The sequence below is a fragment of the Nannobrachium achirus genome, assembly GCF_963921795.1.
Source record: "Nannobrachium achirus genome assembly, chromosome: 7".
NCBI lineage: Eukaryota > Metazoa > Chordata > Actinopteri > Myctophiformes > Myctophidae > Nannobrachium > Nannobrachium achirus.
Window position 1 is genome coordinate 41,117,194 of NC_137816.1, and position 26,877 is coordinate 41,144,070.

Here is a 26,877-nt window from a genome sequence, read left to right on the forward strand (position 1 = left end):
AAAATGTGTTATTGTCTGGGCAGCTACGGATAATTGTATGGTTAACACTTGTAGTGGGCCTACAGTTTTCTGAGAGTTTGTTCCAGACACAGCATGTGGTGCATAAAGACTTATACACGTTTAATTCTGATTCTGGAGACAGAAAGAAGGCCTGTCTCAGATGACCTGAGAGGTCTGACTGGTTCATGTTTTAATGTAGCACAAGATTAGACATGTATTTTGTCCCTAAACCACTCAATGCTTTGAAAACCACAGTAATATTTTTAAATCAATGCTTTAATGTATTTGTTTATTTGGACAGTAAGACTCCCTAATCGGGAGATAAGCAACCATCAGGTCGCATGCACATTGAAATGCACTTGATGAACGAGCACTTGAAGAGCATAGTTATTATGAGCACACAGTTTGGTGTATTCAGGAGGGAATATGGGAAATGGGACAGATGCACGTTGATGACATGAGTTGCGAGATACTGTGTCCCGCTGTGCCTGATTTTTAGGCAACATCTGTAGGAGCAGTGTCCATTAATGTTGTCTGCAAAAAGCAAACTCATGGTGGCGCTAGAAGAGGGGCATGTGAGAAATCAGGGGCGGAGGTTGTGGTTTGCCAGCCAAGGAGTGTGTGTGCAAAGTTTGGCATGGATAGGGGCAACGGTGCTGGAGATAAGAGTAGGGCCAAAAGTGTGACGTGACGGACAGACAGAGGGACTGACTGACTGACGGAGGGAGGGACAGACAGCCAGTGGAGGTTTTCATAGTAACTGCGACCTAACGGTCGCAACAATACATACTGTACATAACGTAATGCCAATATGACTGATTCATCAAGAATGCTAATTCTTTGACATACGGGGAGCCGGTGTAAAGATCTAAGAACTGGAGAGACATGCTCCACTTTCTTGGTTATCAGCAGGGGCGTCACAAGGGGTAGGAAAGTGGGACTGAGTTACTGGGGCCCAAGGTGGAGGGGCCCTAATAACTTTATCTATTGAAAAATAGCAGATATACAAGCTCACAGCGTGGCACCGAGTGCCGCGCTGCGAGCTTGTAGATCTGCTATTTTTGAAAAGTTGTGAAAATGTGAAAATCTTTGAATATATGTATTTTTTAAGCGAACATTTCTAACTCAGATTTTGCTTCTGGGGGTCCCTGGAACGAAATATTTTGAGATCGGGGTCCGTGGCCAAATACATATCTTCTTGGGGGTCCTTGACATAGGTTTCTTGCACACATTTTCACGATTTAAAAGTGCCGCGCTGCGAGCTTGTATATCTGCTATTTTTCAATAGTTAATATTCATGGGGGGCCCGCAGTGAATCCTTGTACCCAGGGCCCAGAATTTGGTGTGACGCCCCTGGTTATCAGTAAGACTGGAACAGCGGCGCTCTGAATTGCAGTTGTCTGATCGATTTCTCTAGGAGACCTATAAAGACACAGTTACTATACTGAAAGATGAATACCTGGACAAGCACACAAACTCACAGTTGCTTGATGATTATGAACTTTAATTTTGAACTGCTTAATGCGATCATCGTCACCCTAGGCTGGATAATATTGAAGGAATAAAGGCCTGGGGCAGGGCCCTGTATGACTGGAGCACCTCTTAAAATTATTTACATTCCATTCTAGACACGGAAGACTTTAAATAGCCCACTATCCTTGTGAATATGCCCACACAGCACCCATGGACCATTCCAGAGACGTAAACCTTGTTTGTACTACTGTACGTCGTACGACGGTGTCACATGACAAAAAAGAGACAATCTACAAGCTCACAATGCATCGCATTGCAACGCATTGTGAGCTTGTAGATTGGCTATTGGTTATTTCCGGCGCACGACACTGTCATTTCACAATGTATAAATCAGGCTGTGATCAAAATGAGCTGTGTAAGACATAATATTCAGTTGATTGTATTTTCAGAATGACAATGACTGCAAGTGATTTAATAACTACACTGCGCATACAAGGCTATTATAGAATCATCTTTCATTCGCTTTTTTGTATTGTGAAATAAATGTAAAAAAAATTACACAGGTAAACAAATGGAGGCTATATTTACGATCAAAATACAAGGCCTGTATGAAATAAACAACATTTTCTTTGTAATTTGTGTTAGATTTGTAAACACACAATAAAGTTTGAGTTAGTTATTTTTTATAAAGCCTCATTTGATTTTTACATTTAGTCATCTCCTGTATAAGAAGAGCAAAAAACGGGAGTCCCGCACAATGTCTTCTCTTCACAACACAAATACTTTGGGCATTGAAGGTCCGAGTGCCAGAAATGTTGTATATGCATTAAACATTTTTTGTTGTAAGTGAAGACGGTGTGCGGGACCCAACACAGCTGTCCATTTCAGTAGGTGTGCAAAATGACTTTTTCTACTAGTCATCTTTGAGCACCTTGGATGCACTGTGCTACAGTATGGCCAAAGAGAATGACCTTCCATCTATGTCATGGCTTATCTAGTGTGGATGGATGTGATGGCAGACTGTCACATGCCAGATGGTCGTGACACGGACAGGGTACCCTGGGTACTTTAACTATTGAAAAATAGCAGATAAAGCTCACAGTCTTTGAATATTTCAAATCCTTCTAAGGTTTTTTGAAAAACCTATGTTTCTATGTCAGTGGTGCTCAAACTGTTTCATGTGAAGGACCCCAAAAATTATATGTATTTGGCCACGGACCCCCATCTCAAAATATTTAGTTCCAGGGACCCCCCAGAAGCAACATTTGAGTTACAAATGTTTGCTTAAAAAATACATATATTCAAAGATTTGCACACGTTTTCACAGCTTTTCAAAAATAGCAGATCTACAAGCTCGCAGCGCGTCACTCGGTGCCGCCTATGTAAAAGTCCATATATGGTTATTCCCCAGAATCCCTTTTATGCCCATTTGAAGATCCCTGATGTCATTGATATAATATCACTGGCTAGATGGCCAAGACATGGCCCATATCTTTGTGGCTGGTTCAGATAGGGATCTCCATGTATGGGCATAAAATATATTGTATGTTGTGATGTCATGGGAACCACTCTAACAGAATCCCTAATGTGCCCAATCCCATATACCGGTATGGAGATCCCTGATGTCATCAATAGGAATGCCCATATATGGAGGAAGACAGCCCGTATCTGTGCGGCTGGTTCAGACAGGGATCTCCATGTGTGAGGATAAAAGGGATGTACTATATACAGTACATGGATCTCCATATATAGGTAACTGGTCCGATATACATCACTGGCCAGATGGCCAAGAATTGGCGTGACCTCGTCGCCCTCAGGCATCTTACTAGTATATATTAGGGCTGGGATGCGATTAAAACATGTAATCTAATTAATTACAGGCTCTGTGATTAATTAATCGCAATTTATCGCATTTTAATGGCACATTGATATTTGACCTGAGAAGCATTTTTTTTCAAGTAAAACACATGTTGTTGTACGAGGGAATCAACGAGTGAGTTTTTTAAATAAAAATTTCGCATCCACTGGGCCAAGCAAAGCGCTCTGATCAGCTACTTCTCCCTTTGCGTTTGTTGTCTCTTCTTGGTCAAACATATTTAACTAAAATCTTTGCTTTTGGAGGTCTCTGGCACAAAATATTGAGATAGGGGTCCACAGCCAAATACATAATCTTCTTGACATGAAAAGGTTTTAGAACCACTGACATACACTAGGCATCAGATAGCTGCCTGGCAGTGAAAGGGTTTAGGGAAAGAAATGTAGTGTACAGGCAGGAAAGATTTATGAGTTGGACATGAGAATGTGACTGACATGATGGGCCGGTGGTCAGACAGACAACAAGGTGGAGAGTATATGACCATGATGACATGTAGGCCAAATCTAATCATGATCATAAATGCAAAGCTGGGGGAAATAGTCTACCTCTAAATTCTTCATCAAAGATTTAAGCCCTACGAAGTACAGAGAAAATAGCACAACTACAAGCTCAAAATCTGTTGCATCGCAACATGAGCAAGGTTAGTATTGAATCTCGATGCTCCATGAAAACAAGGACAGGCTTTGTCTTTAAAAGGAAAGCATGTAGGCAGGGGCGTCGCACCAAAGTCTGGGCCCTGGGTACAAGGATTCACTGCGGGGCCCCTGTGCTTTAACTATTGAAAAATAGCAGATATACAAGCTCACAGCGCGGCACCGAGTGCCGCGCTGCGAGCTTGTAGATCTGCTATTTTTGAAAAATCATGAAAGTCTTTGAATATTTCAAATCCTTCTGAGTTTTTTTGAAAAACATATGTTTCTATGTCAGTGGAGCTCAAAACCTTTTCATGTGAAGGACCCCCAAAATGGTATGCATTTGGCCACGGAACCCCATCTCAAAATATTGAGTTCCAGGGACCCCCCAGAAGCAAAATTTGAGTTACAAATGTTCGCTCAAAAAATACACATACATTCAAAGATTTGCACACATTTTCACAACTTTTCAAAAATAGCAGATCTACAAGCTCGCAGCGCGGCACTCGGTGCCGCGCTGTGAGCTTGTATATCTGCTATTTTTCAATAGCTAAAGTATAAAATAATTAAGGCCCCTCCACCACCTTGGGCCCTAGTAACTCAGTCCCACTTTCCTACCCCTTGTGACGCCCTTGCATGTAGGGCCGCTACATACCATTGTTGGCTCTAATGTTTGAATCCCGATCCCGAAAGCCATTGCTGCGTGTCACTCAAAAATATCATTATACTGTAAATAAAAGAAGAGAAAAAAAAGAGGAAAGCATACCTTGTTCCCAAAATATGACTTCAATTTCAATTTGTGATATAATGGAACTGGCGCAGTTGATACAGTATGATACAGCTGCATCACATGGGCCAATATCACACACAACCCTAAATATAACTTCCTCCATCCATCCATCTTCAACCGCTTATCCGGAATCGGGTCGCAGGGTTAACAGTTCCAACTGAGACTTCCAGATTTCCTTATCCTGAGCAACTTCCTCCATTCCCTCTGGGAGTATACAGAGGCGTTCCCAGGCCAGTTTGGAGATATAATGCCTCCATCTGGTCTTTGGTCTGGGACCTTAGGTAGGCACTCGGGAGGCATCCGTACTAGATGCCCGAACCACACTTAAGCTCACTCCTTTCAAAGTGTAGGAGCAGCGGTTCTACTCCAAGTCTCTCTCGGGTGACTGAACTTCTCACCCTATCTCTAAAGGAGATGCCAGCCACCCGTCTGAGAAAACTCATTTCGGCCGATTGTGCCCACGACTGTATACTTTCAGTCATGAGTCATGACCCACACTTCATGACCATAGGTGAGAGTAGGAACAAAGATTGCTTGGTAGACAGAGAGCTTTGCTTTCTGGCTCAACTCTAGTTCACCACAACTTATCTTCATATAATTTGGCTCACTAATACTCATTATAAATTGACCATAAGGCTCCATTTCTGTCTACTAGTTCTTTTTTCTTTTCTTTTTTATTAATGCAAGAAAAATTGCTTTAGTATTTCAGTATAACTTTTCAGTAAGAGAACCGATGATCTCACTGGCAGGTTTCTGTACTGTCCACAGCCCTCCTCTAGACACCAAGTGAGTAGACAGGAAATGATGTCCTCATATGAGGACCAATTTGTCTTGAAGATGTGGTTGAAAATGGGTGTCACAACAAATTCTGGGTCCTGGGTACTTTATATTGAAAAATAGCAGATATACAGCGCGGCACCGAGTGCTGCGCTGCAAGCTTGTAGATCTGCTATTTTTGAAAAATCTTGAAAATGTGTGCAAGTCTTTGGATTTTTTATAAGTTTCTATAGCCCCATTTCCACTGTAGGGCCAACCCAGAACTAGAACCAGAACTTTACAGAACCAAAAACTTTCAAGAACCTGTGAAGTTCTGGGACCAAGTTCTGCTTACGTTTCCATATAACCAGACTTGGTCCCAAAAAAAGGCAGCAACACTGCTGGCCCCGCCCATAGGTTCCCAGAACTCAAGTTTAGTTCTACCTCAGGAGCAGGACCTAAAAAAGGTTCCAGGAACCCCGTCTGAAACTGGGCCGTGTGCAATGGAAACAAAACCAGAACCAAAAAAATAGGTTCAGATTCCTGAAAGTTCTGGTTCCACCTTGCAGTGGAAAAGGGGCTTATGTCAGTCGTGCTCAAACTTTTTCATGTGAAGGACCCCCAAAATGATATGTATTTGGCCACGGACCCCCATCTCAAAATAATTAGTGACCCAGGGACCCCCCAGAAGCAAAATTTGAGTTACAAATGTTTGCTTAAAAAATACATACCGGTATATTCAAAGATTGGCACACATTTTCATGACTTTTCAAAAATAGCAGATCTACAAGCTATAGAGCTTGTATATCTGCGATTTTTCAATAGCTAAAGTATAAAATAATTAGGGCCCCTCCACCTTGGGCCCTGGTTACTCATAAATGCAGTCCATAAAGTCAGCGTCCCTCCCTCACTGCACGCACCATGGCTTTGATATAAAGCTGTTCATTTTGACATATCACTGATTGAAATATCCATGCTCATAAAATAATCCATGGCTTACAGGGCGGGTTTCCTTTTAATGTGTTTCTATTCTGTTGTGTACGTGTGATGCTGCTAACGATGTGCTCCCCGTCAGTATTACATGTGTTTATCCAATGCCTGGCATATAAGAGAATAGGTATTTACAGCATGGAAACCCACCCGCTGCTTATCTGTGCCTCAAGGTTATGCAGGCTTATTATACACAGTGGTGGAATGTAATGAAGTACATATACTCAAGTACTGCATTTCATTGCAATTTTGAGGTGCTTTCATCACCTTTTAGCCTACTTGAGCATGTCTATTTTCTAGTACTTTATACTTCTACTCCACTACATCTCAGAGGCAAGATTCAAGACTCTTTTTACTCAACTACATTAATTATTTCAAGTTACTTTATGGATACATTGTTATTACAAAACGTGCATTAACCAATTAAGCCCCATTTTATATTTTGTCAATTCAAAAATGTCAGATCTACAAGCTTACAATGTGTCGCTATGCGTTGTGAGGTTGTAGATCAGCTATTTTCGAAAGAGGTTTGCTATATAATTAAAAAATTATAATACTCTTCCTTGGTACAATAAGTATTATTCTGATCCCTTATTGGTTTTTGAGGTGTGTGTGTGTGTATGTTGTTGTACATTTACCTGGTGATTGTTGGTAAATCACTTTTCCTTGTAACACAGTGTAGTATTTCTACATTGTGGTATTGCTACTTTTACCTCAGTAAGAGAAAACAATGTGAATCTAATCCACCACAGGCCCATACACAGACGAGCAGGAATGATGCACCTGTCAACAACGAACCGCAACCCGCCCGGCGAGAGCCCGCTGTGCGGCCTCAGCGAGAGCCCGATGACAACCAGACCCCTGCCAAGCACCATCCAGTCCTCGCACCCTCTGACGCAATGTCACAGGGAACATGGGCTCATTCCAGCGGATCAAGTGCACTCCCTTTTACAGAGATACAAAAGTCACCCCTCGAAAGCCCCGCTGAGGGCGAGAAGACCCCGGGGTATAACATTTCACCCACTGTCCCGCAGTGTCAAGTTAAGAAAGCTATAAAAGCCGTAGAACAGACAGAAATACAAGTTGACGAGAAACTAGAGGGTAATAAGTTAACGTTAGAAGTACATGGAGACACTTTGGGTCCCGCTGGGAATGTAGCTGAGATGGAAACTGACTTACCACTAAATGCAAGTGAGCACGCTAAAACAGAAAGCACAATAGGTGAAATGGGAAAGGAAGCCAGTGATATTACCATGGTGGATGTGTCTAATAAGGAAATGGATAAGAATGAGCTTGTGTTAAAAAGGACAGAGGAGGTCCCCAAATCCCCACATCTGAACCCAGAGAAACCAAGCATCCAAAAGACAAACTTGTTGGAGCAGCAGGATGAATTCAAGGAAATCCCCAAAACATCCGTTTCCCAAGTCATATCCGTAGCCGAAATGTTGAGAGCGCAAATGAAAGCTCTCGGCTCCTCTGTGTCAACAATGTCACCACCTTCTGCTGAAGGTGAACGATGTCCCACTACACCCCAAGTCCAAACGGTCACAGCAAGGAGGCAGGAACTAACAAGCGGCCACAGAGAATGTAGACTGGAGGCAGAAAAGATGAGCGTTGATTCTAGTCCTGCTTCAAACATCAAATCTGAACATTTACAGGCTCATCGTAGAATAGTTAAAGCAGAACGTGAGCCGATACAATCCCCAAATGCCCCGTCTCCAATCACAGATCCTGTGATCCCTCCTATCGCTGTCACAGATGCTGACAGCACAAAAAACGCAATAATGCTTCCTGGCAGCACAGCAAAGGAAGGCGACAACGTCATGGACACTGTAGAATCTGCACTCATTCCCCTGAAAGATAATACTGACATTTGCCTTTTAGGAACTGAAAATGTCAAAATAAAAGTCTCTCGCTCGGCTCCAAAGCAGCACACGGCGGATAAAGTTTCCCTAACTTCAAGTCCATCAGTGAGCATCGTCTCAGAACACAGAACACCGCCGGTGAACGCAGAAATAGAGATGAGTTCTGTGCACTCACCGAGAGTGATTTGTGTTCTGGAGCACGATACAGAGACACACTGTCATAGTAAAGACACAGAACTTCAAGATCAAAATGCTGCCCCAAACACAGACGTTATCAATGATAGCCATTCGACGAGCACCACAAAAAGTGGTCTTGGCACTGACACACAAGTGCTTATTTTTCCACATATTAAGCAGGATATATCTCGCTCTGTGGCTGAGGACCTTTCAAAGACTGCTTTGTTATCTCTCCTTTCAGACGCTGAAATAAACATTTCACCGCGATCAAACTTGCCTGTGTGTATGACTCCAGAACACAGGAAACCACTGGCAGATGTAGTTACAGAAATGGATTCTGTACATAACAGCAGTGTTGGCCAGAAACTATTTCACAGTAAAGATGTAGTCTTTTCTCAAAACGTAAACCCAGAGACGCAAGTCATCAGTGAAACCCACAACACGCTTTTAGGCCAGCATAAAGAACACATGCCAAACATTAGTGGCTTACAAACTATACAGCTGTTGGCAACAGAAAGTGTAAATAAAGCTGAATTGCAAGGGGCGAACGTTCGACTTATCCAACAAGACAGTTATGTATCAGCGGCAGAAGAATCTTCAGAGGTTGCCTCTTTAACTCCCGATACTGAAGATAACCCACTGTTGAGGAAGGGAAATGGTACGCCCCCCATCCCCTCTGCAACCCCAAAAGAATTGGCCTTGGGCGCCCGACGCAAAATCTTCACCCCTAAACTGCAAATGGAGGACAGTGAGACTGTGTCTCCCTCAGACAGCCAGCCTCAGAAGGATGAGGCGTCCACCAAGAGCAACAAGCTTTGCCCCGGCCCGGAGAACATCCCTGTGTCCCCGAGTCTGTCACGAAGGTCACCTCTACTACTGCAGCCCGGCGGCCAGCGAACACCTCCCACGGAGAGGCGTTCTCCTCTGCTGAGCCGGAGGAAACTGGCCGTAGATGTTCCAGAACCACAACCAAGCCAAGAATCCATTCAGCAGACACCCACTGTCCAGACAGACCAGAAACCAGCAGGGAAGGACAAACAAGACCCATTCAAAGGTAAAATACAAACAAACAAACAACAACACTCTGTCTGTCTGTCTGTCTGTCTGTCTGTCTGTCTGTCTGTCTGTCTGTCTGTCTGTCTGTCTGTCTGTCTGTCTGTCTGTCTTTCTATCTCAATGTACTTGGGTCTCTTGAAAGTCCCTATATAAATTTAAGTACCAGCTTAACTTAAAGGCCTGTCCATACTGTCTCCGACAGTATGGACAACTACGAAAGGTCCGGTTCAACTACGAAATGACGTCAATTGCATCTTCTGAAAAGCATTACCCCGAATTAGAGTTCGGAAAGTTGCATGTCGGAAAGTCGAAACTCTGACGAAACGTTTGGTGGTTGGAGACAGCATTGACAGGCCTAGAAGTTAAGGCATAAGACAGCCCTTAGTCTGAAATCAGGATCACCAACTCACCTCCTCTGTTTGGAAAACCAAACCTGATAGGCCTACCATCCCAATATGAAGGACCTCCCTAAAGTCTGTGTATTGGTTCTGTGATGCTGTGGATATCACCTGATGTACAGTATGAGTAGGAGGATATGTCTGGTCTTCTAGGCTAGCCCAGTTCTTCGTGGGTTTAACAGTGGAAAACTTTCATATGATTGTATTTTATGTGCCTCATATTGACCTGTAAGTGCAATTTGAATACATTGTATTTATTCTTTGAAAATCTGCAGTTGAAAACAGCTCTTTTTGTTGAAGCATTGTTGCTTGACTCTTTGCTAGACGGTACAGCTGGAATCTGAAGCAGCCGCATGGTTTGAGGAAGCGGTCTTAGTGAACAAATTGAGTCATTATCCACTGCAGTTTTCTTTGGCTGACCTTCAGTGGGAAGTAACCCCCCCCCCCCCCCACGGCCTGGGATCATTTGCTTTGGCGCTACAGTGAGAGCGACCCATGCTGGGGTGCTGATTAAGTAGACAGGCTTAACGGACGCATCGCACATTAAGGAAGCTGATAGCTTAAGCCTGATTTATACTTAGTTTCACACTTGTGTCACACGGCAAAAATAGCAGATCTACAAGCACACAACACGTTGCAGAACTTGCAGTGCGATGCGTTGTGAGCTCATAGATCAACTTGTAGATCAGGGCCCGATGCGCCACCGAGCATAAATCAGGGATTAGAATGTGGATGAAACGTAAGAAAGAGTATTATCTTTACGTCCACTGGGGTGTCCCCCCTCTCTCTCCCCCTGCCTCTCGCAGCTCCTCAGGTCATCCGTAAGATTAGGGGAGAGCCCTTCTCGGACGCCTCGGGACACTTGAAACTGTGGTGCCAGTTCTTCAACGTGCTCGCTGACTCCACGATCAGGTGGTTCAGGGATGAAGTGGAGGTCGCTCAGCTTGAAAGAAGGTACGCTGGTGTGAGCTGGAGTGTGGTGACTGGTGGTGAGATATCTTCACTAGTTGCTCCATTGTTTAGAAATGGATATTCCAGAAATACTTTACTAAGGCCCAAGGTGGAGGGGCCTTAATTATTTTATACTTTAGCTATTGAAAAATAGCAGATCTACAAGCTCACAGCGTGGCACCGAGTGCCAGCAGTGAATCCTTGGACCCAGGGCCCAGAATTTGGTGCGACACCCCTGTTTGAGTGAAATGTTCAGAGACTAACTTGTGAGTCTGCATTACTAATAATAAGTCATTTTGTCTCTCCTGGCATCTGGAAGGATTTTAGGATGTTATAGATGTGAAGTATCTCTTCTTAGCCTAAAAGGTTTTCATTTGTTAAATGCCACAGATATAATGCATGTTTTATGTGATATTATGTGATTAGAATACATTATTTAGAATAATCATAGGCGTCTTCTGTTTATTTCTCAGTGCCGGGGATGAGACTCCAGTCAATCTAGCCATTGTCCAGGCCTCCAGCAGAGACTGTGGGGTTTATGGGTGCTCCATCACAAACCAACATGGAACAGACTCCACAGACCTCTTACTGAGTGTGGACAGTATGTACTCACTTATTTAAACATTATCTAATCCAGGGGTCTTCAACAGGGGGTCCGGGACCCCTAGGGGGTCCTCAGAGTTACTACAGGGGGTCCTCCAAATCTTTGATTGATAGGTTTTGTTCTACTTTTTTTTATATTATACAATTATATATCCATATTCATATATCCATATTCCGTTAACTTTAGCCAAAAATAGCAGATCTACAAGCTCACAACGTCTCGCAGTAGATCAGCTATTTTTGGCAAAGAGCTTTGGTGTAGAGGGGTAAAAGAGCAGACTAAGTACAGAGTGAAAGGTCAGGTTTATTGAGTATTGATGGTTCAAGTGGTTACATATCTGAAAACACAAATTGACATGAATCCAAAATACACTGATGATTGTGCTGTCAAACAATGAAACTATATTGAATCTATGAACAGGTTGTTGGGGGTCCCTGCTTCATCTCTTTCTCAACTAATGGGTCCTTGGCCTGAAAACGTTGAAGACCCCTGATCTAATGGGTCTTTAACTCGGGGTCAAGGGGGCTGTCAAATTCTTGCGTGGTATTTATTTAAAGTCTGAAAATACACATTAACATGGATTCAACATGTTATTGGAAATATCATTGATCATTGGAAAGATTGTGTAAACTGTCAAATATTTAGTTGTGATAGTGCTGTCAAACTAATCTGTAAATCCATCAAAGCTGTAGCATGGACAACCCTATAGTCACTTGAAAGACAAACATGTGGAATATATTACAGTCAACAGACTGATGAGACAATCAGCTATGGTGTGCTTGGAAAGTGTCTTATTAGGTTACACGGAAGGGTCTCTCAAAAACAAAGTTTTATTATAATTGTCTACACTATTTAGTGGGGTTCCCTATTTCAAATCTCTCTCTCAGCCAAGGGGACTGTGGCCTGAAAAATGTTGAAGCCCCCTGATTAATCTTAACAAACATCCAAACAGTTTGTTGTCCATGTCTCATTGTGTTGTCTCTCTCTACCTCCCTATGCTTCAGTCTTGGCTGGAATGTTCCTGCGGGAGGAGCTTGGAGGTAAGGTGATGGTTTGTGTTTCTTATGTCTGTAATAACATCAATCAATCACATTCATTTAATTGCAATGGTAGTAGGCTAATGTAGAAATACCATGTTACAAGTAAACATATTTTACAACTTGAGTAAAAGTAGAAAAGTACTTAAAGTACCAAAAGTATTCATTGTGCAGAATATCCCATTTCACACTCAGGTTTTAAAAACTGTTCAAAATCCTTTAAAAATAACAGATAATTATTCAAGCACTCAACACGTCGTAATGCGACACGTTGTGAGCTTGTTGATTGGGATTAAAAAACTACAATATATAAAAGTGAAAAGAATGTACATACTGAAGGCAAGTAAAAGGACTTCAAAATTGTACAGTACTTGAGTAAATGTACTTTACTTTCCACTTGTTTGTGCCGTGCAGTTGGGGAGGAGATTGAAATGACCCCACTAGTGTTGAACAAGGGCCTGGCCGACGCCGGCATTTGGGCGAACAAATTCTTCGGCCGCATCATGATGCAGGTTATTAGAGTTTTGAATTATTCATTCGTTTTCAATTTTTATTACGTTTTGACTTCATGTTTCCAATTTCAGTTAGTTCTAATTAGTTTCCAAAGCTGGTTTGGTAGTTTAAAAAGGCTTAGGTTAGTTTAGTTTTTATTAGTTTTAGTGTAGGACATTTTCTTTGGGATTTTAGTTAGTTCTAGTTGGTTTTCGTAAACACTTATATATTGATTTAGTTAGTTATAGCATTTTTATAGGCTTGTTTTTATTTATTTTTAATTTATTTGATTAACTAAAATGTTTTAGTTTTTAGTTTTCAATTCATTTGATTCACTTTATTGCAATAAAGCATCATATGACCAGTTGTAGCATGCTGAAATACTAAAATATCTAAAAACACAGATTGAACACAAAAAGTAACTCAGGATTGTGTTGATCGTGTCCCAAACAACAATAAAATAAGATCTGGTTGTCCCAGAGGTGAGGTGGTCCTTTAACTAATAGTAACCCTCATCGTGATGCAGGAGTCCCACGTTGGTGAAGGTTGTTCTCGCAAAGCCTGGAGGGCAAAGATCATCTACGGTCTGGAGCCCGTGTTCGAGTCCGGGACCACGTGCATCATCAAAGTGCGCAACGGCATTACGTACGGCGGGAAGGATGAGAGACAGCTGCTAGAGAACAACCTGGAGGTTGTCCAACAGGCAAGTTACTGTAGAAATCTGTTCAACTGTTCAGCGTTTGTTGTCACAGCTCACCTGCCAAGTCACTGTAGGGTGGACTGGAAACCTTGTATGTCAAGCGTCTTCAACAGAGGGTCCAGGACCCCTAGGGGGTCCTTAGAGTTACTATAGGGGGTCCTCCAAATCTTTGTGTCATAGAAACCTTTTTTCCTCCATTTCCATATTCTGAGAACTTTCGCCAAAAATAGCAGATCTACAAGCTCACAACGCCTCGCAGCGCGATGCGTTGTGAGCTTGTAGATCAGTTATTTTCAGCAAAGAGGTTTGGTGTAGAGGGGAAAAAGAGCAGACTATGTACAGAGTGAAAGGTCAAGTTTTATAAGTATTGATGGTTCAAGTGGTTAAATATCTGAAAACATAAATTGACATGAATCTAAAATACACTGATGATTGTGCTGTCAAACAATGAAACAATGAATCTATGAAAAGGTTGTAGGGGTCCCTGCTTCATCTCTCTCTCTCAACTAAGGGGTCCTTGGCCTGAAAACGTTGAAGACCCTGTATGTCCAAAATTGTTACTTTTCTGGAAATGTAAATAAGAACCTGTGTTCCAATAAACGCATCTAATAATGTAGTTATTATTTAGTCAAATAATAACTACACTACTTCTTGTTAATACTTTTTCATTGTTTCAATGTTTATAAAACCCAAACACGAATGTTCAAAATGGACATGTTTTGAGCTTGTTGAAAACAAGAAAACCTTGTATATCTCCATATTTCAAGGTTTCAGCCCAACAGTGACGACCTGTAAAGTTAAAAACTGCCTTCCACAATTTATTTAAGTGAATGTGAACATTTCTCATGTGGGAAAACCGAGTTCAAATCCATCCACGGCAGTGGATATATAAGTTACAGATTGCATCATTCCCAAGACTGAAGAAGAATATTTTATTATTCTATACACTAACACTTTAAACTCAACTGTGCCACCCCTTATACCCTCATTTGACTTTCCTCCAATCTTCTACAACCAGGAATGCAGGATTCAGAACATGGCTCGTGAATACTGCAAAATCTTCTCTGCTGAAGCCAGGGTGATTGAACACTTTGGTCCCACACTGGAGTGAGTATCATAGATTAAACTGAATGTGGTTATTATGTGACACACATGATGTGCAACCAGGGGCGTCGCATCAAATTCTGGGCCCTGGGTACAAGGATTCACTGCGGGGCCCCCCATGAATGTTCTTCATAGGGGAAGGGGGTTTAACGCATTTAGACTGGGAACGCATTATTACACATTATTTTGTGCTTTAACTATTGAAGAATTGCAGATATACAAGCTCACAGCGTGATTTTTTTGAGGGGGGGGGGGGGTTGAAAAACCTATGTTTCTATGTCAGTGTTGCTCAAACTTTTTCATGGGAAGGAACCCCAAAATTATATGGATTTGGCCACGGACCCCCATCTCAAAATATTTAGTTCCAGGGACCCCCCAGAAGCAAAATTTTAGTTACAAATGTTTGCTTAAAGAATACACATATTAAAAGATTTGCCCACATTTTCACAACTTTTCAAAAATAGCAGATATCTGTGCCGCGCTGCGAGCTTATATATCTGCTATTTTTCAATAGCTAAAGTATAAAATAATTAAGGCCCCTCCACCTTGGGCCCTAGTAACTCAGACTCACTCCACCCCATCCCCCCCCCCCCCCCCCCATCCCCCCCCCCCCCCCCTTGTGACGCCCTGTGTGCAACCAAGTACAAATCAGGCGTAATAATAATAATTGAGCTCACCTTGGTTGTTGCACAGAGTGATTCCGGTCTACCTGATGTACCGGCCAGCAAACACTGTCCCCCACGGCACGGTGGAGACGGACCTGGACGGACTCTACCAGAAGTACTGCATGCTGGACGCCACAGGCAGGCTGGTCATGAGGACAGGCTCTGAGGCAGAGCAGAAGGTCTGCACCCTGCAGCACTGGATCCACCAGTGGACCAACGGCAATCTGATGTTTACTCGCCTGGAAGGTACAGTATGGAGGAAATGTGAACTGTGCAGAGTACTGGAGTTAGGTCCCATCATAAGGACTCTCTGAACTAATGGTATGGGTTTAGGCCTGCATCAAAGTTCCTCTAATTAAAGACAGTGTAAGTGATGTGTTGTTGTGTGAAGTTTGATATATCTTTATATTACCGTAGTAATTATTGCGATAGAGCGTTTGTTCTGTACCAGGTAAATTGAATCTTGACCATCAGGTCAGAATCTGTGACAGATCTTATACCTGGGTGAGACATGACCTTTGACACGATCTAAATGTCTCAATAGAAGAACAGGGAGACAAAATACAATCACCCCAAAAGTTATTGCGACCGAAGGTCGCATATACTCTGAAAAACCGTGTCGCTTGAGTGACCTTCCTTCCTTCCTTCCTTCCTTCCTTCCTTCCTTCCTTCCTTCCTTCCTTCCTTCCGTAACCTTCCTTCTGTAACCTTCCTTCTGTACGGGAGTGATGTCAGTGTGATGTCAGGAAATGTCACGAAATGTGGATAACACTATATATGGAGATAGTCCAGTCCATCATGTCATATGGGACTACCGTCATAGACAGTAGCCAAAAGAGAAGGATACACAAGACTAAGAAAGACAAAAAAAGAGAAGAATAAAAAAGAAAAAAAAGGAGGAGGAGGATAAAGATACCAAAAGGAGAGAGAAGAAAGGGTGGATGAGGTACAATGTGTCTCAGAAAAGAAAATGTAACAAGGAGGTGGCAACGGGGCGGCTAGATAAAGTTATTAGGCCTGGATCCGACTTTAAGTCGACGCACAGGATTCCAGAAGTGTAGCGCTTATTCGCTCTTGTATCAAACTGGTACTCGAAACGTTCTTAGAATTTAATATATATTTTCTAAAGTAAATATGGGGGCGGCTGTGAAAAAAAGAGAAGAATAAAAAAGAAAAAAAGGAGGAGGAGGATAAAGATACCAAAAGGAGAGAGAAGAAAGGGTGGATGAGGTACAATGTGCGGTATCCTCCTTGTCAAGCTCGACGTTGGGCATTTGGACCTATACATGGAGAAATGGAGCGAACCTGTTTGACCTAAACATGGAGATGTGGTACAGAATGACTCATATATGGGCATAAAAAGTATGTCATGTGACATCACTTCCTGTACAGACAGTCAGACAGACAGCCATTGACTCCGGCCTAACAATGGCTACTGTCTATGACGGTAGTCCCATATGACATGATGGACTGGACTATCTCCATATATAGTGTTCTCCACATCTCCATGTTTAGGCCCTATCGCTCACACCCTAGGTGGGGTTGGCGATAGGGCCTTTCTGTGTGGAGTTTGCATGTTCTCCCCGTGTCTCCTAGGGTTGATACCCTCACAAAAACATGAACAAACTCTCCCCAGAATGACAACAACTAGAATCGTCAGAGAAAAGCTGTGGTTGGCCAGATAGTCAAGAATTGTCACCCTGAGGTCGCATTCCACCCTCAGGTGTCTTACTAGTATTGTATACTAACATAATCTACCATACAGATCGGACAACATTAAAATGTATTAATTAAAAAAGGTTTCATAGTGGCTTTAACTAATTTAGCTGGGGATCCCCTGGAGCCTCCTCAAGGACCCCCTGGGGTTCCCCAGACCCCACTTTGAGAACCCTGAGAAGAACATTAGGGTATTCTGAGAAAAATGCAAGCCAAATGTTGAAATTATGGAGAAGCTTAATGTGTGACTAAATGGGTGCACGTCTCTGTAATGCAACATGACTAATGTTTGTATCGGCAAAAACAGAAAGCTAACATTGCTATGTGTGATTATCTTGCAGGTGTCGACACCAGAACGACAAATGTTGCAATTTCAATCAAATCTCCAGGGTGGGTAATATTATTGTTGGCAACTGTGAACACAACACAGAATATTGATAATGGCTCTACACAGCGTGCAATTTACATTTATATTGTTATAGTTTAATTGCCAAACAAAAAACCCAGCTGTGCCATTGTAGGCTTCAATGGACTGTCATTAGGAACAGGGGTGTCACACCAAATTCTGGGCCCTGGGTACAAGGATTCACTTCAATTATTTTGTGCTTTAACCATTGAAAAATAGCAGCTGGCAAGTGCCGCGCTGCAAGCTTGTAGATCTGCTATTTTTGAAAAGATCTCGGTGCCGCGCTGTGAGCTTGTATATCTGCCATTTTTCAATAGCTAAAGTACAAAATAATCAAGGCCCCACCTTATGACGCCCCTGATTAGGAAGGCCACCTTACAAGCCCATTTGTTGTTGTTTTTTGCCTCTCTGGCACATCATGTTTCTTTAGTTTTTTTTTATCGTACCATTCTAATGTACTATTCTATTTTTTCTTCATTTTACTGTGTGTTTATAATCATGCACAAATGAACTAAACTCAAACTAAATGTTAAAGGAGTAGTTCACCCACAAAATGTCTTATTTTTTATCAATTACAATACATGATGCCTTGAATTCATGGAGCCAGGGGTGTCGCACCAAATTCTGGGCCCTGGGTACAAGGGTTCACTACGGGCCCCCCATGAATGTTCTTCATAGGGGGAACTGGGAGTGGGAACGCATTATTACGCTTTATTTTGTGCTTTAACTATTGAAAAATAGCAGATAATACAAGCTCATAGCGTGGCACTGAATGCCGTACTGCGAGCTTGTAGATCTGCTATTTTTGAAAAATTGTGAACATTTGTGCAAGTCTTTGAATATTTTAAATACTTCTAAAGTTATTTGAAAAACCTTTGTTTCCCATCTTAAAATATTTAGTTCCAGGGACACCCCAGAAGCAAAATTTGAGTTACAAATGTTCGCTCAACAAAGTACATAATTATATTCAAAGATTTTCACACATTTTCACGACATTTCAAAAATAGCAGATCTACAAGCTCACAATACTTCACAATTTCTGCCTCTAATATTCGCCAATTTCACCAATGTTTAATTTGTCATTTTAGAGAAATAAAAAGGTCCTTAAATTGGCACTTTAGAAATGTGCAGAAACCCTCTATGCACTTAAACTTCATGTTGGTTTGTTTACTGTTGAGTGAGAAAACAATGTTGCACTTTAAGTTAATCATCAGGCGACCCCCCAAAATAATTTGGGGACTCAGGTTAAGAACCCCTGCTTTAAGTAATACTGTGTGTACCATTGCAGGTATCAAGGTCTGTCCATGGCTGCAAACCCCGGGGTCTTTGAGCAGTTCACCTCCCAGCATCAGTGCAACTATTACTGTGGTCTTCTGGGCCTGCGCTCCCTGAAGGCCCTGGAGTCCCTGCAGACCCCGGCCAGGGCCAAGGGCCCCTCCAGGAGCCCAGGACTCCAACGCAAGCTGGCTGCCGGCTCCTCCAGCCCCCAGCCTGGCAGAAAAGCCGCCGGCAGCCCCAGGCTTCCGAGGAAGTCCGAATCGAATCAGGATAAGCCTGCCACTAAGCAATAAGCCATGCTGAGTCACCTATGGGTCTTGTGTTGATGCCAAATAAAGGGGATTGTCATACTTTTAAAAAGTCCAACCAACGTCCAAACCATTATTATTTTTTTGGCTAGCTGATCCAAAGAAAGTTAGGAATAATTTTGCAGTTGTTCGGTATGAACCAGGCTTAAGCGTCTGTTGTCATCGAATGCCACTGATTTTCTCAGTGTATCACTATCTTGATGAAATGTTACCGATTTTCTCTGTCGATCACGATCTTGATGAATTGTCACTGTTTTTGTTGTTGTTGTTGTTGTTTTGCTTTTTTTTTTTTTTTTTCAAAGATGTGGATCTGTCATGTCTTGGCTGGCCGTGTGAAGTTGGGAGCTAGTCTAACAGAGAAGGCTTGTGACCCCTCCACAGAGCTGGCTATACCAGGACAGACAAATGTCATAATAGAAGAAAATTTACTTAAATTATTGACTACCACCATTCCTCGACAGGCGTGATTCCCTAATGCGTTGCTTAAAGTGACAGCCACTGAAGACATCTCTCCACATTGCAGAAAGTTAAACGTTAATCACTTGAACCCTAGCGTCCCTTTTCTGGGGGAGAACATTAAAATAGCAGATCTACAAGTTCACAACGCATCACAGTACAACGCTTTGTGCACTTATATATAGGCTATATTTAGTGTTGAGCGGATACTGGAGAGGGCGTAGTATAGAATAGCCCTGCTGTGACTCTGGCCAAGTATACAGGCTTTAAGTTGTTAAAACAGCTATGTCTGCAGAAATTGAACTTATAAAATGACATACTGTAAGCATCTGCTAGGGTTTATATTATATCAATTTGTATATTTATATAGGTAAAATAAGGGTGAATCCCAAACTTGACTCAGGTCAATAACATTGTGCTGCATGAATATCAAGGGTAAAGATACTGTAACTGTTGACGCTATAGGTGGAAACCTTGTATGTCCAAAACGGTAACTTTTCAAGAAATGGAAAAGTGTTCCATGGATCCAATGCAAGTGTTGTTGTTTTTGTGTGTTTTTCTTTGGTTCAATGTTCATAAAACCCACCCACACACTTTTCACTATTTTTCCAATAGTGGAAATATCAGATCTACAAGCTCACAACGTGTCACATTGTAGATAGGCTATTTTTTGCTACTTTTGAGCGACACTGTTGTTCGACGAAGTAGGGCATTAATTTACGGGGGGAAACCGTTAAAAGATGAAATATGATGATACAAGGTTTCCGCCTTACAGCAACGATATATTGTATAGATAGTGAATACATAATATACAGTAGGACTGAAGTAACATTAAAGGTGCAGTAAGTGATTTTTCTTCTCTATATTGCTGATATATTGTGATCATTGCTATAGCAATGACTAAAATATCACTACCTGTACCTTTACGTACAGTCCATTGGTGTGTGGTGGTGGTGCACACATTTTTCTTTTTCTTTTTGTCTTTTTTTAGTCCACTTGTCGATATGCAATAATGCATAAGGCATTATAAGGCCTTTGGCACATGTATCAGGAAGTATGTTGTTGAGAGATTGTGTTGAGCCAAATGTAGCTTATCCATAAGTCACTGTTGTACAGTGGTTAAATGGTGCTGTGCTTTCATACTGCCACAAAGTATGTTTTTGCATTCTTAGGAACTGCAAATTTGAATGCAAATTAAAGGATTCATTTGTGGCTTATTCATCCGTTGATTCCCTCAAAGGTATAAGTCAACATTTTCAATGTTCTAAACGCCAATTGATAGATATGGAGTAGGCTATAAATCATCCAACTGTAACTCTGAGGGTGTGCAAATGGAACCAAAGTAAGCCATTTACCATGAGAGGGAGTGGGTTGTTGGCTGATTTACCACTGTTTCAGGGTTGTGGCACATGGCGAAACCCTCGAATGGTAAATTGCTTTTCTACCACTTCTACCATATAAATGAAAGAAAACACAGATGTTACAACTGCAACACAACAGTGGGCGGGGTCCATGAGCCAACTCAAGGTTGTTGTCTGATTTACCACTGTTTTAAGCCAATCAGAATCCAGTATCTGCAACATGTGACCACACAAAGTGGTAGAATGGTCCGTTTGGGTCAATTTGCACACTCTCAGAGTTATAGTCAACTTTTTCTTGAAAAACGGACGCTAAAATAAAAAATAATGCTTCATATATGTGTTTCTATTCAAAAATAACCACAAAAAGCGTAAAATAATTATAAAATAATCACTTTGTTTATATCCGTCAGCCTATGGCCAAAATGATTATTTTATCATTATTTTACGCTTTTTGTGGTGATTTTTGAATAGAAACACATACAGTATATGAAGCTTAATCTTTTTTATAAAATATTTTCTAAACATTATTTTTATTTTAGCGTCGGTTTTTCAAGAAAAAGTTGACTATAGCTCCTTTAAATACACATTCTGTTTTACTGTGTGACGGCATTCTGCCGTGGCTGTCTGGCGTTCATTTCCATCTACGTTCTTTGTCTGCAAAGGTAAATAACTCGTGTTATCTCAGTGACCTCTGTAACCTGAGAGGACTCAGTCATGCTGCTGCCTAGCCCTGAATACATGACTCTCATATACATGAGAGTCATGCTCGAACTTTAACATGAGGACCAGTGGGTAATCGAGCCCTCAACGGTTTGCGCTAGGAACATCAGATTTCAAAAATAAAGTGCTTACCCAAGCCAACTCTGCTAACGATTTGACGCCGCACAACGTTCATTACACGCCGCTCCCCGGTTGTTGAGTAAAAAGCATTTTTGTCCGAAATTATTTTGTTTTCCATTGGACATCCGGGTCATTTCCTCGCTTACCCCCAAAGTGCGCAACTGCGCCCTCTATCGGCTGTAACTGAATCTAAACACATTGTCTTGTAGTGCACGCCCTGCGGCCGAACATCTTCTCACTTGTTGACTTGACTACTTGAGAGAGACACATGAGCGCAAACACCGGAGGAGAAGGGAAAAGAATCAAGAAGCTAAGAATTATAACAAGTGAAGCTGTGAAAACCTACCTGTTACAGCGAAATACACCTACCAAGCATGTGGGGGCGCTGTGGCACAAGTGAGGCGCAGGTTGGATCATCATTTGGGATAAGCGAGGAAGTCCAATGGAAAACAAAATAATTTCGGACAAAAATGCTTTTTACTCAACAACCGGGGAGCGGCGTGTAATGAACGTTGTGCGGCGTCAAATCGTTAGCAGAGTTGGCTTGGGTAAGCACTTTATTTTTGAAATCTGATGTTCCTAGAGCAAACCGTTGAGGGCTCGATTACCCACTGGTCCTCATGTTAAAGTTCGAGCATGACTCTCATGTATATGAGAGTCATGTATTCAGGGCTAGCTGCTGCCTGTCATCACATTTATGTGACATAGTGCACCACGGCGGCTAGGAATAGGACGGCTATATCTGACTCCACGGCTGATAACTCACATTCTTAATGTCCTAACTACTTCAAGACATGCAACATTTGTTCATTTTTTAAAGGTGCTGAAAGTGCCGTTGTTTTTTACATTTTGTGATAGCAAAATGTCTTTACCTAGCCCCTGGAAGTCACTTTGGCAGTGACGTCAGAATGGAAAGTGGATAAATGTCCCTTGATGATAAACGCGGGAGGTTCTCTCGGCTGGCTCCACGTATTCTATTGAAGTCAGTGGGCGCCGCCCCGCTCAGCGTGTAGATCATGTGGAATCAACTGCTCCTCCTTCCGTGGGCATTGCTAGTCGCTTTTTCGCCCCCCTTCTTTGGTTTGGGAAAGGCGATAAATGTGTCAGAAGGTGGATGGGCGGGCAGCACGAGGCTTTCTCCTCCTATGCAGTGCCCTCGCTATAGCAAATATGTGGAATCGAGCGCCACAGCCCACCAGCCCCCCCTCTTTTGTGCCTTGGTTTCATAGGGGGAGTGGTCTTCCTTTCTCCTCTACGGTTCTATAATATAGCGTACACAGTACACTGTCGTTTTACTCACGTTCAGAGCGATTTTTTGGACTATATACATTGACAGCCAAGAAAAATCCATCAGAAGGACTTCGCCGTCGGAAAGTTCACTTATTATTAAGCACCGATGTGCTCGGATATTTTTAATTTTTCAACGTGTTACACCCATAGAGTTATAATAAGTATAACTATGGGTTACACCACGGACAACCGCTTTTCGCTCGCGTCGCGCGCGTGTGTGTGTGTGTGTGTGTGTGTGAGAGTGAGTGAGTGTGCGTTAGAGAGAGCGACAGATACAGACAGCGTCTATAAAAACTGCGTGTGTATGATGTTTTAAGCATTGTTGTTTCCCAAGTACTGGGTCTCGCGGAATGGGACTGTGACGTGTGTGTGTGCCAATGTTGTGTATTGTAACTGCGTCTTCTATTGCAAACAGTGCTAAACTCTTCAATCAATCAATCAGTCTATAACAACCTCGCGAATTTGCCTATACAGCCCCCACCCACCCCCACACCACGCAAAAGTCCTCAATTCAACATATAGGCTACGTCAGTAAAAGTACAAAAGTATTGACTTGATTTCATAGGCAATTAATTGTTAGCCTACTGTCAAATCTTTTGTCCCAGTACAGTTTTTGCTGAAAGACTGTCAGCCCTGACTACACTGGACACCTTACACATGACAGTTCCTGGGTACCCAAAAAATATATGTAATGTCGGTACTGCCTATCGGTTCCTAGATGTGATGCGCAAAAAAAAAAGACAGCACAAACAGCACAAATTGCACAATCCAAGCACCGCGATGCGTCGAAGCATAACGCTGGAGCGTCTCTGTGTTGAAGTTCGGCGGTCCTTCGGGCCACTCACCTCTAGAGTTCGGGCCACTTCTAGAGTTCACAGCAAGATACTGTGTGTGTGTGTGTGTGTGTGTGTGTGTGTGTGTGTGTGTGTGTGTGTGTGTGTGTGTGTGTGTGTGTGTGTGTTGCTAAAATGAAACTGAAAGTGAATTCTCCCCAAACATTGGCAGGCCTATTATAGTAATAATAATAACACAATTAGGCCATAAATGTGCAATTATGCAACTGGAGACATATTACCTTTTATTACCCAATAATTAAATAAATAAAGAATGTTTAAAAATAATGTGTGTGTATATATAATAAAAAAGAAATCTCTATTCAGTTTCAGCTAAAAATATATATTTTTAACCATTTTGGAACCGAAATAGGAACCGTTAGGAACCGGAACCGATAAGCAGAACAGGAACCGGAATCGTAAAAATCCAAACGATACCCATCACTTGCCTGAGCACCACTAAACCCCTTATGTTGATCAAATATAGAGCAGTCGTGCCTGAGCGCCCACAGGGCGATCTGTTTTTTTTCCGACCCTGCTGTCCTCTGCCCAGCTCAGCCTCTGGCCGGACACCTAATTGTCCGGTTTTCAGAGTGGTGTTATTGCTTTAATGGTTACATTTACATATCTCTGCTAATCTCCCGTTTCATTGGTATAGAAAAATAGCAGATACACAAGCTCACAGACACACACGTGTGTGCATTTCATTTATAGAGCTCGCTCGGCAGTCATCGCTTACACTGAACGCTCCGGTCCACCGTCACTCCTCCGTCCTCCCACGCTTATTGTGGATGAAACCACGGCGAAAGTAGTTAGATGAACTGCAGCTCAGATTTGCCCAAAAAACGCCGAAACGAAACGTCATTTAGCCAACAATGGAGCAAAGTAAATTAGTTAATAAAGAAGCGCAGAATTGACGAGTATTATCATGCACTTTGCAGCACTGTGTGCAGTGGCGTAGGGGAGGGGCACGCAACCCCCGCAATGCAGAGGGGGCCCCCACACAGCACACACCCAAATGCTCCCTACTGCTCCAGTCTAATTCTCTCTCCCCCTCCCCCGCCTGCTGGCCCAGTCTCCACACAGCTGTGTGGAATGTAGTTAATGAGCACTCCTTTAGCTTTCCCTTACCAAGAAAGGAATATACATTTACTGCACCCAGCATTTAGCTAGTGGTCGTGTTGGAGCGCCTCAGTCCGCCAGCAGAGTTCATGTGCAACTTCTTCCAGAGAGATTGATTGATTGAAGACTTTATTAGAAGTTTGCATAGGAAAGGGTACAGTTTCATGACAGTACAGTTCACTGGTACAAGGTCAACTAAAAGGAGATCCTAGTAAGCTTTTCAGCTTATTTACATAGGAAACCTTTATGTATGACTCATATAACATTGAACAGATATAACTCCGTCATCATTTGCAAAAGGGCCCCCACCCCCCTCCTCGCAGGGGGGCCCCACAATTTTCAGGAATGATGTCAGCAAAGAAAAGGTAGAACGCAATGCATGTTTAGGTTTTCCTCTTGTCACTAGTAACAAAATAACTGCAGCTGAGCATAATTATATCCACAAGTCTCCCCTTCTCTTCCCCTCTCTCTGTTCTATTATTTGTGCTATGCCAGTCATGTGGATTAGATTTCTAATGGGACAATTTAACTCAAGAATAATTGCAAAAAAGATACAGTGTAGGGCCATCATGAAATAAAATAATTCATGAAGGGTATTCGGGTGCATAATAAATAAAGGAGGTAGGCTAGTCTTAGTTTCAGGGCCGTGCAGCCCATACAGGCAAAATAGGCAGCCGCCTGGGGCCCCACACAGGCTGGGGGCCTCATGAGATTTTTTTTTTTTTTTTAACTAACATGGGCATGGTGATTCAGCAGTGATTCATGGTGGTCCATTGGCTAATAAGTGTCAATTTAGGGGTCCTTGACATAAAAAGTGGTGTAACTTGGAGGACGCTGGTTTAAGCTTCGCTTGTTTAGCCTTGGATCAAGACAGTCATAGGTCAGTCTTGTTAACTCAAATATTTACTTCTGGGGGTCCCTGGAACAAAATATTTTGGGATGGGCAGGCCATGGAGCCGCTCCGTGGACCAAATACATATCATTTGTGCATTTCCAGGGGTTAGATGACATTTGGTGGGTGAACACTAGGCACAATCATTGTCATTTTGTGCCATACATTTTAGGCAGATTACCCCCCCGGACCCCCTGCGGCTTAACACATTAAGAAAACAACAAGCAACAAAATGTTATTATTGAAATATTCAATTCTAGTTTTTGTAGTAACAGGGGCCTCCCTGTTTCTCCTTCAATGTAGTGTTCCACAGTTGCAGTTACAAATGTATTTTTTTTTTCTTTCTTAATTCTTTTCTTTTTTTTGTCTTTTTTTTTTGTCACACTGACACTTCCTATTTAATTTTGTATCTATCCAGCATGAGTTCTCTGTCCTGATTGGATGGAAGTGGTATCCCAGCCTGACATGTTACCGGTATATTATGTTTACTAAAGAGAGACGGGCAGACCCCTGTACTGAACAAACAATATAGCATCCAATCATTACTATCAGAATATAGAGCTATTTAAAGACTGTATGTCAAAATAACAATAACAATTAGTTGGCCTATATCTGCAGAAATAACCCTGATATTTTTGGACAGTCTTACAGAATGGCTGCTATAACAGGTCAACTCTACTGAACTGTTGGCCATTTCACCAATGGTCTATGTTCCCAAGGGAATTTAAAGATTAGGGGGGATTGATCGGACAGTAGACTGACAGGAAATGGGGGGGAGATGGGGAGTGACACACAGCAAAGGTCGTCCA

At 42.3% G+C, this 26,877-nt stretch overlaps 1 protein-coding gene across 1 annotated transcript in view; it reads left to right on the plus strand.

The window, feature by feature from the left end:
• Positions 1-19,259, plus strand: part of LOC308288764 (alpha-protein kinase 3-like) — a gene marked incomplete at both ends in the record, with an annotated part of 32,116 nt that extends 12,857 nt beyond the window's left edge. The window contains 11 exons of the mRNA XM_080730234.1: positions 7,270-7,453; positions 9,191-9,613; positions 10,820-10,967; positions 11,438-11,565; positions 12,573-12,608; positions 13,020-13,117; positions 13,624-13,800; positions 14,816-14,904; positions 15,595-15,812; positions 17,624-17,672; positions 18,977-19,259. Coding sequence (XP_080586360.1) covers positions 7,270-7,453; positions 9,191-9,613; positions 10,820-10,967; positions 11,438-11,565; positions 12,573-12,608; positions 13,020-13,117; positions 13,624-13,800; positions 14,816-14,904; positions 15,595-15,812; positions 17,624-17,672; positions 18,977-19,259 — 1,833 coding nt within the window. The remainder of the gene's footprint in view (positions 1-7,269; positions 7,454-9,190; positions 9,614-10,819; positions 10,968-11,437; positions 11,566-12,572; positions 12,609-13,019; positions 13,118-13,623; positions 13,801-14,815; positions 14,905-15,594; positions 15,813-17,623; positions 17,673-18,976) is intronic.
• Between the last annotated feature and the right edge of the window lie 7,618 nt (positions 19,260-26,877).